Here is an 11,442-nt window from a genome sequence, read left to right as displayed (position 1 = left end):
GCTGCCTTTGCTGCCTCATCTGCCCTGTGGTGCATCGTGCCCACTGCAGCCTCTGGTGTCCATCTGTCCATCTATCTGGGGACAGCAACAGGGGTAGAGGTAGGCTGAGCTCAGCGCTGGGCCGGTTGGCTGGTTTGATGTGTGTGTGCTGTTCTTTTGACAACCACAAGAAGTTTTACATTATTACATTCAGACAAACACCCTTGGTTTAGTTACTCTACTTCTGAACACCGCAAAACACAGTAGCAACATAACACGGACGGGCGTGGTGCTACAGCGAACCATGGGGGGCAGGCGATGCGCTGGCGTGTTGGAAAATAATCCCTGAAGCCAACGATGGGAATAAAGAGATGGGCGTTGATACAGGTGACAGTTTCCATTTACAGGAGCCCCGAGAGGGAGGGCCCCGAGGCTGCGTGCCATCGCAGCGGGCGTCCATGCATGGCGGAGCCGAGCCGGCACGGCCGCCCTGGAACCCACGACACCGGCAGCACCGTCACCGTCCCGGGGCGAAGATGAAGTCAAGGGCTTGGCGCTCCGCAGCAGCAACGTTGGGGTGCCACAGGTCCACCATGAACACCACGCGGGGACCCTCCTCTGGGGGACCTGGTGGGGAAATAAGCAGGGGCTGAGGCTGTGCTCCCAGGGCAGAAGCTGGTGCTCGCCCCGACGTGATGGTGATGGGCTCTGCACTGGGAAGCTATTGCCTGCACCCCAGGCAGTGCCTGCACCCAGCAGCATGGCCAGCCTGCACCTGCAGCAGGGAGGCATCTGCTCGGTACAACCCCAGTAAACAACATCTGCTCGCTGGGAGCCCAGCACCTCCAGCAGCTGGCAAGGGCACCATCCTCCCTGCCAGGGCTCCAGGGCCGATGTGGGTGCCCGGAGCCGGCGGTTTCCCGGTGCAGGCAGCAGTGTGATGCTGAGCCTGCCCCTTATGCAGCTGCATCTCAACTGTGCAGGGAGCTGCTGCTGCGCCATCCCAGCCCCGCGACCTCGCACTGAGATGCCTTCCCAACCCCACAGCAGGGTGGATGTGGGAGCAACAGCTTTTGTTCTCCCACTCTTCACCGCTCTGCTTGATGCTTTTATGCCATCAACAAATGATGACGGTTAATCCGAGAGAGCTGAAGCTGAACGGCCTCCATCAGTGATGGAGACAGGCAGCAAAACAGGCCAGCGTGAGGCTTTTCTCTCTGCACCAGAAACAAAGGTGCCTCTGGCACGTCAGCACTGAGCCGCTGCCTCGTACCAGGACCACCGCAGTCACTGTGCTGCTGCCAGCAAGGGCCAGAGGAGGCCGAGGCTGTCAGCATTGGAGCCCACGGAGCTCTGGGGGACCAGGGAAGTGTTTCTGTGCTGGCTGCCGTGGCAGGGAGAGGATTGGGGGCCCTGTGCTGCCCTGGCAGCAGGAACAAGTCCTGGGGCTCCCCGGGGCAAGGAGCATGGGGACCCACCACCGTGCTGGAGCAGCCAGGAACATTCATGGGAGGTGAGCCCCACCACGCCAGCCCCAGTGCCAGAGGGCAGCAGCGGTGTCACCCCTGGGACGCAGCTGCCACCAGCCCTGCAGGTGCCTTGGCAGGAGAAGGGACTGGGCGCAGGTCACGCTGTTCCCCCCGCTCGCCCCGCTCCCCAGTGCTGTTGTTGGTGTGAGACGAGGCCCCGCACTGCACTGACCTTCGTGGAACGCCGTGTGCAGGAAGGAGTCGTCGAAGAGCAGGCAGCGGCCCTCAGCCCAGCACTGCGGCTCACCCCCCACCACCAGCTCACAGTTGCTGGGCGTCTTCAGACCTGCAGGCACAGAGAGGAGCACAGGGAGGGTCAGGCAGCGCTGCACTCCCTGGGAGAAGGGAGCAGCCCTGAAATGCGTATGGTGAGCTCCTCTCGGGCTCCACACTGCTGCCGAGGGGCTGCTTCCCTGCAGAGAGCAGCAGCAGAGGCTATGCTGAACCCGGCGCACAGCAGAGTGCAGGTTCAGAACATGCACAGAGCTGGCACTGCGTTTGCAGGCAGAATTCAGAGCCTTGTGCATCTCAGCCCCTGCCTGCTCCCTCCTGCCCCTCTTGGCTCCAGCTGCTGCATGGCTGTACCCCAAAGAGCTCAGCATCGTGGGCACCCTCTTTTGTACCTGGAACAGCCACCGGGTCCCCAGAGCCCACAAACACCGATTGAAGGCAGAGCCTGCCTTCTGCTTCCTCCAGCTCTGCTGCAATCCCCCTGCCTGGGCAAGGCTGGGTAGGAGGAGATGCTGCACTGGAACTCGAGCAATGGGCTCAATTCCCAGCTCTGCCACAAGCTCCCCTTTGACCTTGTGTCACTCGGCATCTTCCTTGTCACTTGGTGCCCCACTTGAGATGCTGCCAATTCTCCCCACGAGGCAGCTGCAAGGACAGAAAGTCAGGGGAGGGTCACAAAACCTTCATAAAGGAAGAGACTGTGCAGGCCACAAGCAGAAGGACAATCCTAGAGATAAAATGGGTCTTTTCCTGAAACACTAAGGCAAGTCAGGCCAATCTGACAAGGGTCGATCCCACCACCCCCTGCATCAGGAATGTCACCCCCTGCAATGCTGGGGACGGTTGCAGCTGGTGCAGAGTCAACCTGCACCGAGGATGTGGCCGTAGCGGAGAAAGGGGTCAGGGCTCACGTGGTTTGCAAATGGTAACGATGCAGCAAACGAGCAGGAGCAGATCTCACAGTGATGCCAAAACCAAGCAAGCGCAGCAGGGACTCCCAGCTGCCCAGGACAGCCAGGAGCACAAAAAGCTGCTCTGCTTTTCTAACGGGTGGTTCAAAGCCTACAAGCCCCAAAGCCATTTCCCTGCAGCACAGCCTCAACTGAGCTCTGGCTTTGCAGACCAAGCTGGCCTAGGAGGGCAGGTTGTCTCTTAACCATGCCTATGCCTTCGGCACAGTGAGGGCTGAGCGCCCAGCACCATGGTGGGGACAGCAGCAAGTGCCTGAGCAGCTTGTCAGCATGTCCCCAGTGCAGTGCTGTGTCCTGGCTGGGGCGTCAGCAGCTGTGGGGCAGATGGAGCTGGGAAACATGGAAGGACAAGGGAATGACCTGCATGGCTCATCTCACCTGGACCTCACCAGCCCCCTCTCCTCTCAGCCCTTGCAAGGGGAGCACATCTCCCTGGAGAGGGAGGAAAGCTGGCAGCCGGGTGCTGGGCTGTCTTGGGCACCAGCGAGGGCAGATCCCAGCCCCCTAGACCTGGGCATGGAGAGCTCCTGGGATCAGCCCCGAGAACTGATTCCAATTCTAAATAAATGGCCAGTCACTGCCTGAGTGTGTTTACCCGAGAGAAGTTGGCTGAACAAGCGCGTTCGGTGTTTGCCAGCATGGCCCGTGCGGTGCCTCCCCCGGCACGATCTGTGCCGCTTCCAGCGCGGCAGAGCCCCGACCATCTGTGCCGCGGGGGCTCTCCCCATCACGGCACCCACAGCGCAGGGAGCACCGCGCCAGCCCCGCGCTCACCCGCCAGAGGGGACACCCTGGGACCCCTGATTCACACCGAAGCAGCAGCTTTGTTCACATCTGCCTGTGCAAGCACAGAGCACTTGAAACCCCGAGAGAGGGGGAGCTGCCAAGAGGGTGGCACTGGGAAAGAGTTTTGCACTGGAGCAGCACCCACCGGCTACCCTGCATCCCGCGATGGGAAGTAGGGGTGCTGCAGAGACAGGGGTGTTTGGAGACCTCTGTACAAAACCAGCCCCGTATCATGCATCAGCACGAGCCCACACCTCCAGGTTTGCTCGAGGAGGAGGTAAAACACTCCTGCTGCTGTGCTGGGGACCCTGGGGAGGTTGGGCACCCAGGGAGGACTGAGCACTGGCCTCTCCTGGGGAGGCTGCTGCTGCCAAAGCCCCAAAACTTCCTCATGCCGAAGGGGAGCAGCCGCCTAAGCCAGCCCTGGGGCTGCAATTAGTTGCTGAATTGGGCGAGTACAGGGTGCAAGAGGCCTTTTGTGGGCTCCTGCACCCAGGTGTGGCTGCAGCCCCCCAGCACTGCCCATGGTGGGAACACCCAGCCAGGATGAAACTCCCCACCAGGCACTTACCCAGGTGGCAGCGGATGCGGATGTTGGTGGGTCCGTAGTGCTCAGCGATGACGGTGCCCGGGCTCAGCACGGAGATGCACGCATTCCCAAATACATTGTTCCCAATGCAGGTGCGGAGGCTCCCGAGCAAGCGGTACGTCCGTGGGCATCTCCGGCAGTTCCTGGGCACGCACATGCCCTGGTTCACCAGGTAGAAGGTGAACCACTCCCCGCTGGGCGTGCTGTTCATTTTCCATCCTTGTGGGAGGCTGCAGTTTGAGAAAGCTTTGTAGAGGGTCTCAAACTCGCACAGGATGGTCTGGAAGTTACGCTCCAGCAACTCCACGTCGTGCTTTTGAGCGTCCCGGGAGAAGTAGGGCATGGTTGGCAAGTCTGGCAAGAAGAAGACTTCTGGTTTCTGGATGGAGGGCCGGCTGTTGAGGTAACGGCCCTGCTCGCGGATGCCCTTGTGGATCCTGCCCATGCCAGACCAGGAGTAGCGCTTGGCGTACTCCTGCAGGTTGTGGTAGAGTTTCTGGTTGAGCCCGTCATGGTGAGCGCAGCGCACGCACTCGGGCGAGTGGCAGTAGACGAAGCCGTTCTGCACACCGTTGGCCTCGGCGCTCTGCATGAGGGCATTGACGGTGGGGTAGGCACGAGGCTGCTCCCGCCCCACGTGGTAGCAGTACCAGACGAAGAGCAGCAGGAGGCAGGCGACAGCGGCCAGGGCGCTGGTGTCGCAGTCCCGGAACGACTGAATGCCAGTGGCGATGAAATCCCGCAGCCCGTCCAGGGACCAGCTCCAGTCCAGCAGCCACTCCAGAGACATGGTGGTGCAGCGGGCGGGGGCTGCGCGCAGCGGGGCCCGGCGGTCAGTCCTGGTGCTCCTCAGGGGCACCCACACCATGCAGCTGGGCCGGGGCGTGGGGCGAAAGGGCTGCCATGGGGACGCGGAGCTGCGGCTCTCCCCTGCGTGCCCAGGAGCTCTGCATCGGCAGCCAGGCTGCCTGGGGGTGCCAGTGCTGTGGGTCAGCGGTGATGTGCCCAGGGAGTCGCTGCCCTTGCTCCTGGGCCGATCATCCCAAAAGGCAGCACTGGAGGAAGGCTCTGGGGAAAGAAACACAGAGACATTAGGGAGGTGGTTTCCCTGCTGGGATCATGTGCCGGAGCACCAGCTTCTCGGCTCCTCGTGGAGGGATGATGGATGAGGAGTTCTCCCTGTCCAGAAGCCAAACACCATCCCATGCTGAGAAAAACCCCACCCCTCTCAACAGCATCTTCCACAACTATCCAAATGGAAGTGAGGAGGGAGAGCCCAGCACCTCAGCTCTCACTGCCTAAGGAAACTGTCTCCCCTCCTGCTCCTCTCTTTTCTCTCCTCCACCACCGCTGCCTTATCACATCTGAAATCTGGCTGATAAGGTAGCGGGGCAAAGCTGGGAATAGACACTTAACAGCCCTATCTCGCAGCACATCAGTTTATCCCCTCCATCTACATGCTCTGAAATGACTCTCCCTCCAGAGACTGAACTGACAGCCCTGAGCCTATGTCTCTGCCCTCAGGGACGCAGGAGCTTGGCCAGCCAGGCGAGGGCACAGCAGTGATGGTGGCAGGTTGGGGTTGGCTTGTTTGATCGTGCTGACCAGAGATTACCAGCTCACACGTCACAAGAGGTGAACGGCTCCCAGCATCACTGCAACACTCCACACACCTGGCCCAAAAAGCAGAGCCTGTCCCCCTCCCTGGGCAGGGGACGATCCTGCTACACAACCAGCAGCTGCTGCCTGTCCCTTCTTCAATGACCCCTGGCAGCTCTGTCCTGCCCCACCATCACGGCTCCTGGGAAGCAGCTTGGTGAAAAGAGAAGATGCTCCAACCCCTCATAACCATGAGTGATGCTTGCTCACCCCAAACTCCATCCCTGGGCACCTTGAGCAGCAGGGGCAGTGAAGCAGACTAGGCAACAGGTCAGAAATGGAGGGGAAACCCAAACCAGGTTGGGAAGCACGCTGAGGGCTGCCCTGGCCTGCACCAAGAGGTCACCATCTGGGAGACGTGAAACAAGGATGATACAGGTAAGAGGGAGAGAGATGCTATGGGAGCTCACCTGTAAGAGCATTGTAAGGAGTAGGATGAGTTTACTAAGCAGGGAAGCCATCCAAACCCTTCCCAGTCCTTCCTACAGCCTGGTAATGAAGGTGATTTCCCTACTGATTGCAAGAGGAATGAGCTTCAGCTGTAGAGCTTTGTCTGGAACCTGACCCTGCAGCTGTGGCCCTTGTGCAGGGCTGGGGACACAAGGTTTGGGCAGTTTTACACCCAAGGGAGGGACATCCATACAGACAGCCTTTCTACATCCTACTTCCTTGTAGCACATTGCCTGCGTGTCCCGTTCCAGGATCTCCAATCCACGTGGCATGTCACAGCCTCCTGGGAATTTTAAGATAACTTTCCACCTTGCCTGCCGGCTGGCATCCCTCCAGACATGCCAACTTCTCCAGCCCAGGCCTTGGCGCCCGGGGCGCAGCCATGGAGCCGGTCCCAGGGTTATTCCCCAAAGCCAGCACAATCCCCCGCACTCCTCTGTGGTGCTGGAGTGTGGCTGGGAAGGCAGGCACAGCCCCGGCATGATCTGTATTCAGGGTGGCTCTTGCCCTGACAGGCGAGCAGGGAGCTGCTCAGCGCAGCAGCCAGGCGCATCCAGGAGCCGACGGACAAAGCTAGTGCACGGGAGGGGCAGTTGAGGATGCAACAGACTTGGGGTCCCAGAGCCAGAGTCACTCACACCCGTGCAAGTGTGGCACAGCACAAACATGGCCCCACTGCTGCCCTGTGGCTGGTGCCAGCACCTCAAAGCGGGGAAAATCAGGGGGAAACCATCAGAGCAGTAAGAGATCAAAGCCCATGTGCAGCCTGCAGCCAGAGAGCCTTCGGGCTGCGAGCCCTGGGCTGCACGGGGACACCGGGCAGAGTGTCCCCAGAGATCCAGCCCGGAGCTGCCACCTGCGCTGGCACAAGCAGAGCCGCTGCAAACCTGCCCAAAACCACCTTCTGTAGGGGCTGTGCGAGTGGTGGCAGAGCAGGGCCTAAATGCCAGCATTGCTCTTGGCAGATGATACATGGTCGGGACCCACTGCCAGGCCAGTGGGTGCTGTCACCCTTCCCTGGCTGCACGCAGCACCACAGCCCTGCATGAGATGGGTAGCTGCTTAAAGCACCCCGAGCCCGAGATCCAATAAAAGGTTCCTCAGCTAATAATAAGTGTCAGAGCCAGTCCAGAAGAGTGGAAATCAATTCCACAACACACTGAAGTTGTGCAGGACGTGGAGGCGAGCACCGTGCCAGGCAGCAGCGGCGTTACATAATGAAGGCAGAGAGGCTTCGATGCAGCAGAAAGTTGCATGTTGGTGGCTCCGTAGGAGCCCCAGCATCTCCTGGAGCCCAGCTGAGGTGCCCAGGCCGTGGGCCCCGTGGCGGCGAGGACATGTGGTGGTGCTGTCCTTGGCTCAGCGCCGGTGGTGGCACCTTTGGGACCATCATGAGGAGTCTCCTTTGAATGCAGGAGTGTCGGGGTGAGGCAGGGCACTGGCTGCTACTACAGAGCTGGAGCATGGCCAGGCACCCGCGGGCGCTCACTTCACCCATGCCATTGGCGTGCCACCCTGCTGGTGTCACCCATCACGCTGGTCTCACCCAGTGTGACAGTGTCAGCCCGCGTGGCGGCATCAGCTGGTGTCACCGGTGTGGCTACATCACCCGCTGTGGCTGCAACACCCGTTGTGGCAGCGCTCTCAGCCGTGCTGCTGTCACATCACCCAGCGTGGCAGTGGCACTTGCCGCCGTGCTGTCACCGGCGCGATCGTGTCGCCGAGCCCCGCTGCCCGGCCAGGCGGGGCCGGTTTGCGCTCCCCGCCGAGGCCACCGCTCCCGCCCCCCCGCGATGCGCTGCGACGCGCCGGTACCGACCTGCTGCCCGCGCCGGGCCGTGCGGGGCCACCCGGGGCCGCCGCTCCGCTCCGCTCCGTTCGCCGCTGCCGCCGCGGACCACAACTCCCAGCAGCCCGGGAAGGAGGGGCCGCACCGCCCCCGCCGGGACCGCGCCGGGGCCGCAGCCTGCGGGCCCCGGGCGAGGCACCGCCCGCCCTGCGCAGCGGGCCGGCCCCCGCCCCCGCGCCCGCCCCGCGCCCGCCCCGCCCCGCGCCCCCGCACCCCGCAGCCGGCAGCCGGGCGGGAGCGACGGGGCTGCGGCACCCGGGTGGCGGACTGGGGACGGAGCGGCCGGGAGACGGGGGTGCTGGTTCCCGAGGGAGCATCCGTCCCGCCGCGGGCACCCCGGGCTGGGGGCACACGGGCCCCGGGACACGTGTGTGGGGCTGCAGAAGCTGGATGCAGGAAGTGCAGAGGCACCGCGGTATGCAAGAGGACGTGCAGGGGACAATGGCTCCAAGGATGCAGGCGCTGCAGACTGCAGCAGTTGAGATGCAGGGGATGCTAGCCCTAGGGTTTCTGGCCCTAGGAATGGGAGCACCCAGGGATGCAGGCACCCAAGAGACAGGATGCTGGCTCCAGGGACACCGACTATCAGGGATGCAGCAGTTGGGATGTATGGGATGCTGGCTCCAGGGATGCAGGGAGTACTGGCTGCAGGGATACAGGCACCTGGGGACACAGCATACAGGGGCTGCTGCTCCCTGAGGATCCATGTGTTTGGGATGTAGGGGACAGGAGCACCCAGGGAGGCAATACGCTAGGTGCAAGCAGCCAGGAGATGCCTAAGCAAGGATGTGCAGGTGTGCTGCAGCACCTGGGGTGAGGGCAGTGTTGGAGCTGAGGTTCCTGGGCTGTGGCAGCTTCAGCTCCTGGGAGTTCCCTTGGAGAGCCCATAGGCAGCGAGAGCAGCAGCTGCAGGGTTCCAGAAGAACCCGGCCGTGTCTAACAGCAGCAGCTCAGCACTTGGAGCAAACAGACTTAGTGCAGCTGCCTCACACACGCTTGGCTCCAGCTACTTCAGCCAGCCCATGGGGCTTGACAAAATGTTCTCTTTCTAAGCCGACCTTGCATTTGTTCAGACTTTGGCCCTATGGAAGAGACCAGTTTTGCAGGCTGGCAGTAGAGAAAGCAATTTTTTTTTTGCAATTTAGGGTGTCCTTTAACAACCCTTCAGTACTGGTGAAGAAACAGTTTGTCTTGAGCCTTTCTGCTTCCTGCTTCTTGCTTTTTTCCTCCCCATTTCCCATTCACCTAGGCACATACTGTCAAATCCAGTGGTTCCAGGAGCCCCAAAGGTCCAGCCCTCCCCCCACCATGCCCTCTGGTGCCAGAGAAGCTGCTGGGCCAAGCTGACTGCAGGCAGAGCCCAGCACAGGCAGAGCCCTAGCAGCGCTGCCCGGCTCTGTGGCACAGTGCCATATGGAGCTGCGTGGGACACGTGTCACCACTCCCAGTGTGGGGGAAGCCCTGCTTTGTTTCGCAGGTTTTGCCATCCGGTGCCTGCACATCCATCCGCTGTCACAGCTTGAGCTGGGTTTTAGCAGTGACCTAAGGGCTGCTCTGCCCAGCCCCTGCACTGTGTGTGCTTGCTCTGGAGCAATCTCAGCCCCAGATTCTGCACACCTAAGCTGCAGCTTGTTTTCTGTCCCAGTACATTTTTGCCTCCTTTCTGCTCCTGCTGTTCCCCTGTGCTCCCACCAGCACATTCCCCAGCCCAGCCCTCCTGGCTCCCCATGTTTGCTCCCACAGCATCCTGGCAGTGTTGCATATTGCAGGGTGAAAGGAGGGTGGGTTTATTCCTTCCTGCTCTTTCCCAGACCCCACTCAGGCTCAGCCTGCATGTCCCACCTGCTGTTGGCAGGCAGTGCACCCTTCTGCTGGCAGCCACAGCATCTGCTGGCTCTTGGGCTCTCTCATCCTTTCTCCCCTCCATCTGCCTTCTGCTCTCTGCTCCCTGCTCTGCCGCTCATCTCTTCTCTCTTTTCTCTGCCTTTAGGATGTCACCTGGGGCTCTTCACCCTCCAGTGCACCAACCCCTTTCTCAATGCTGCACCCTCTCCAGCAACCTCTCTGCTGTGCAGCTTTCCCACAGCGCTGGGGTGAGGGGGTAGAATTGAGATCTGAAGGTCTGGGCTCTTATCCTGACTCCCTGCTGTGCACTTCCCCCAATAATGCTGAGCCCATAACATGCAGCACACAGGTTTCTCACAACACGTCCTGCACCACCCATCCCTGCCTCATGCTGGCCATGCAGGGACCTGATGCCCCTGCCTTGTGCTCTTTGGAGGGGCTGGCAGGGATGCCAGGAGGGTTAACCCTGCTGCCAGACTCCTCTCGGGCTTGTGCTCTGCAGATCCCTGCTCCTCTCCTTTGGCATGGGTGATTCCCCCAGCTTGGGGATCTGGAGGAGATGTCATTCCCGTCATGGCCCAGCTGGGATCCCCTGGCACCAGGAGGGGTCACTGGGCCCCAGGCAGGGACAGCAAGGGTCTGGCAGGGGACAAACAGGCAATGAGAGCAGGCACTAGACCATTACACAGCACAAGGACCGGGAGCAGCCCCAGGATGTGCTTGGCACGGCTCTGCCAGCGACACCCTGGCAGGAGCCCCATCTGCATGGCAGCCTCCTGGCTCCAGCCCTTCCTTGTCCCTCTTCCCGAGATGTGCTCCCGGGGCAGACAGTGCTCGGTGTCCCCCACGAGCCGCTGCCAGGATGCAGCTGGAGCCAAAACTGGCTTGTGTTCTGCCAGGGCCAGGATTTCTGAGGGCATTCAGGCTGGAGCTGGGATGGTGCTCCCAGAGGGGTCCTCCCTGTGCCCCTGAGCCGAGGAGACCTCCAACCTGCCAGCTCCTGCTTCCTGAGTCCCTGCCAGAGCAGCTGGTGCCCAGGCAGTGTGCAGGACTCTCTGAGCCTGGCTTTATCCCTCAGCTCTGCATCCCTCCCACAGCATTTCTGCCTCTGGGCACTGCTCTGCTGCTGGCCCAGCCTGAGCCCCCCACCGCTCTTCGCTCTTTAATCACATTCCACCTCCGCACGGTTCCCCCCAAGCCGCTGTTGACTCCTGCTGAGAAATAACCCGACGATGGGGGAAGGTGCAGGGATGCGGCCAGCGAATGGCTATATGAAATCCCGCTGGGGAGAGATGCTCTGCCTCACCACCCTGCGACGCAGCTGTAAGGGAGGTGAAGGGTCCCTGCTGCTCCACCCCCAGCTCAGGCGGATGGGTGGGCACGGGGATCCCTTGGCTATGTGACTGCCAGGGGACCAGCACGCTGCGTCCCGCCGCCGTGGGGGACAGGCGGGTAATGGCTGTGGCTGCTGCGCTCAGACAAAGCTTCATCCGCGGCACAAAGCGCAAGGCCAGAGATTGGCTCCTGCTTTACGTCACCGAGGAGGAACAGCAG

At 61.4% G+C, this 11,442-nt stretch overlaps 1 protein-coding gene across 1 annotated transcript; it reads right to left on the bottom strand.

Moving 5' to 3' along the window:
* Positions 1–496: 496 nt before the first annotated feature.
* ASPHD2 (aspartate beta-hydroxylase domain containing 2) lies at positions 497–4,875 on the bottom strand (the record flags this gene model as incomplete). The annotated part of the gene is made up of 3 exons (XM_080355399.1): positions 497–597; positions 1,672–1,794; positions 4,068–4,875. 3 exons carry the CDS (start codon positions 4,873–4,875, stop codon positions 497–499), a joined length of 1,032 nt encoding a protein of 343 aa, XP_080211525.1.
* Positions 4,876–11,442: the final 6,567 nt, after the last annotated feature.

This window comes from Nesoenas mayeri (genome assembly GCF_963082525.1).
Source record: "Nesoenas mayeri genome assembly, chromosome: 17".
NCBI classification, from domain to species: Eukaryota; Metazoa; Chordata; class Aves; order Columbiformes; family Columbidae; genus Nesoenas; species Nesoenas mayeri.
This window is presented reverse-complemented; position numbering and strand designations above follow the sequence as displayed.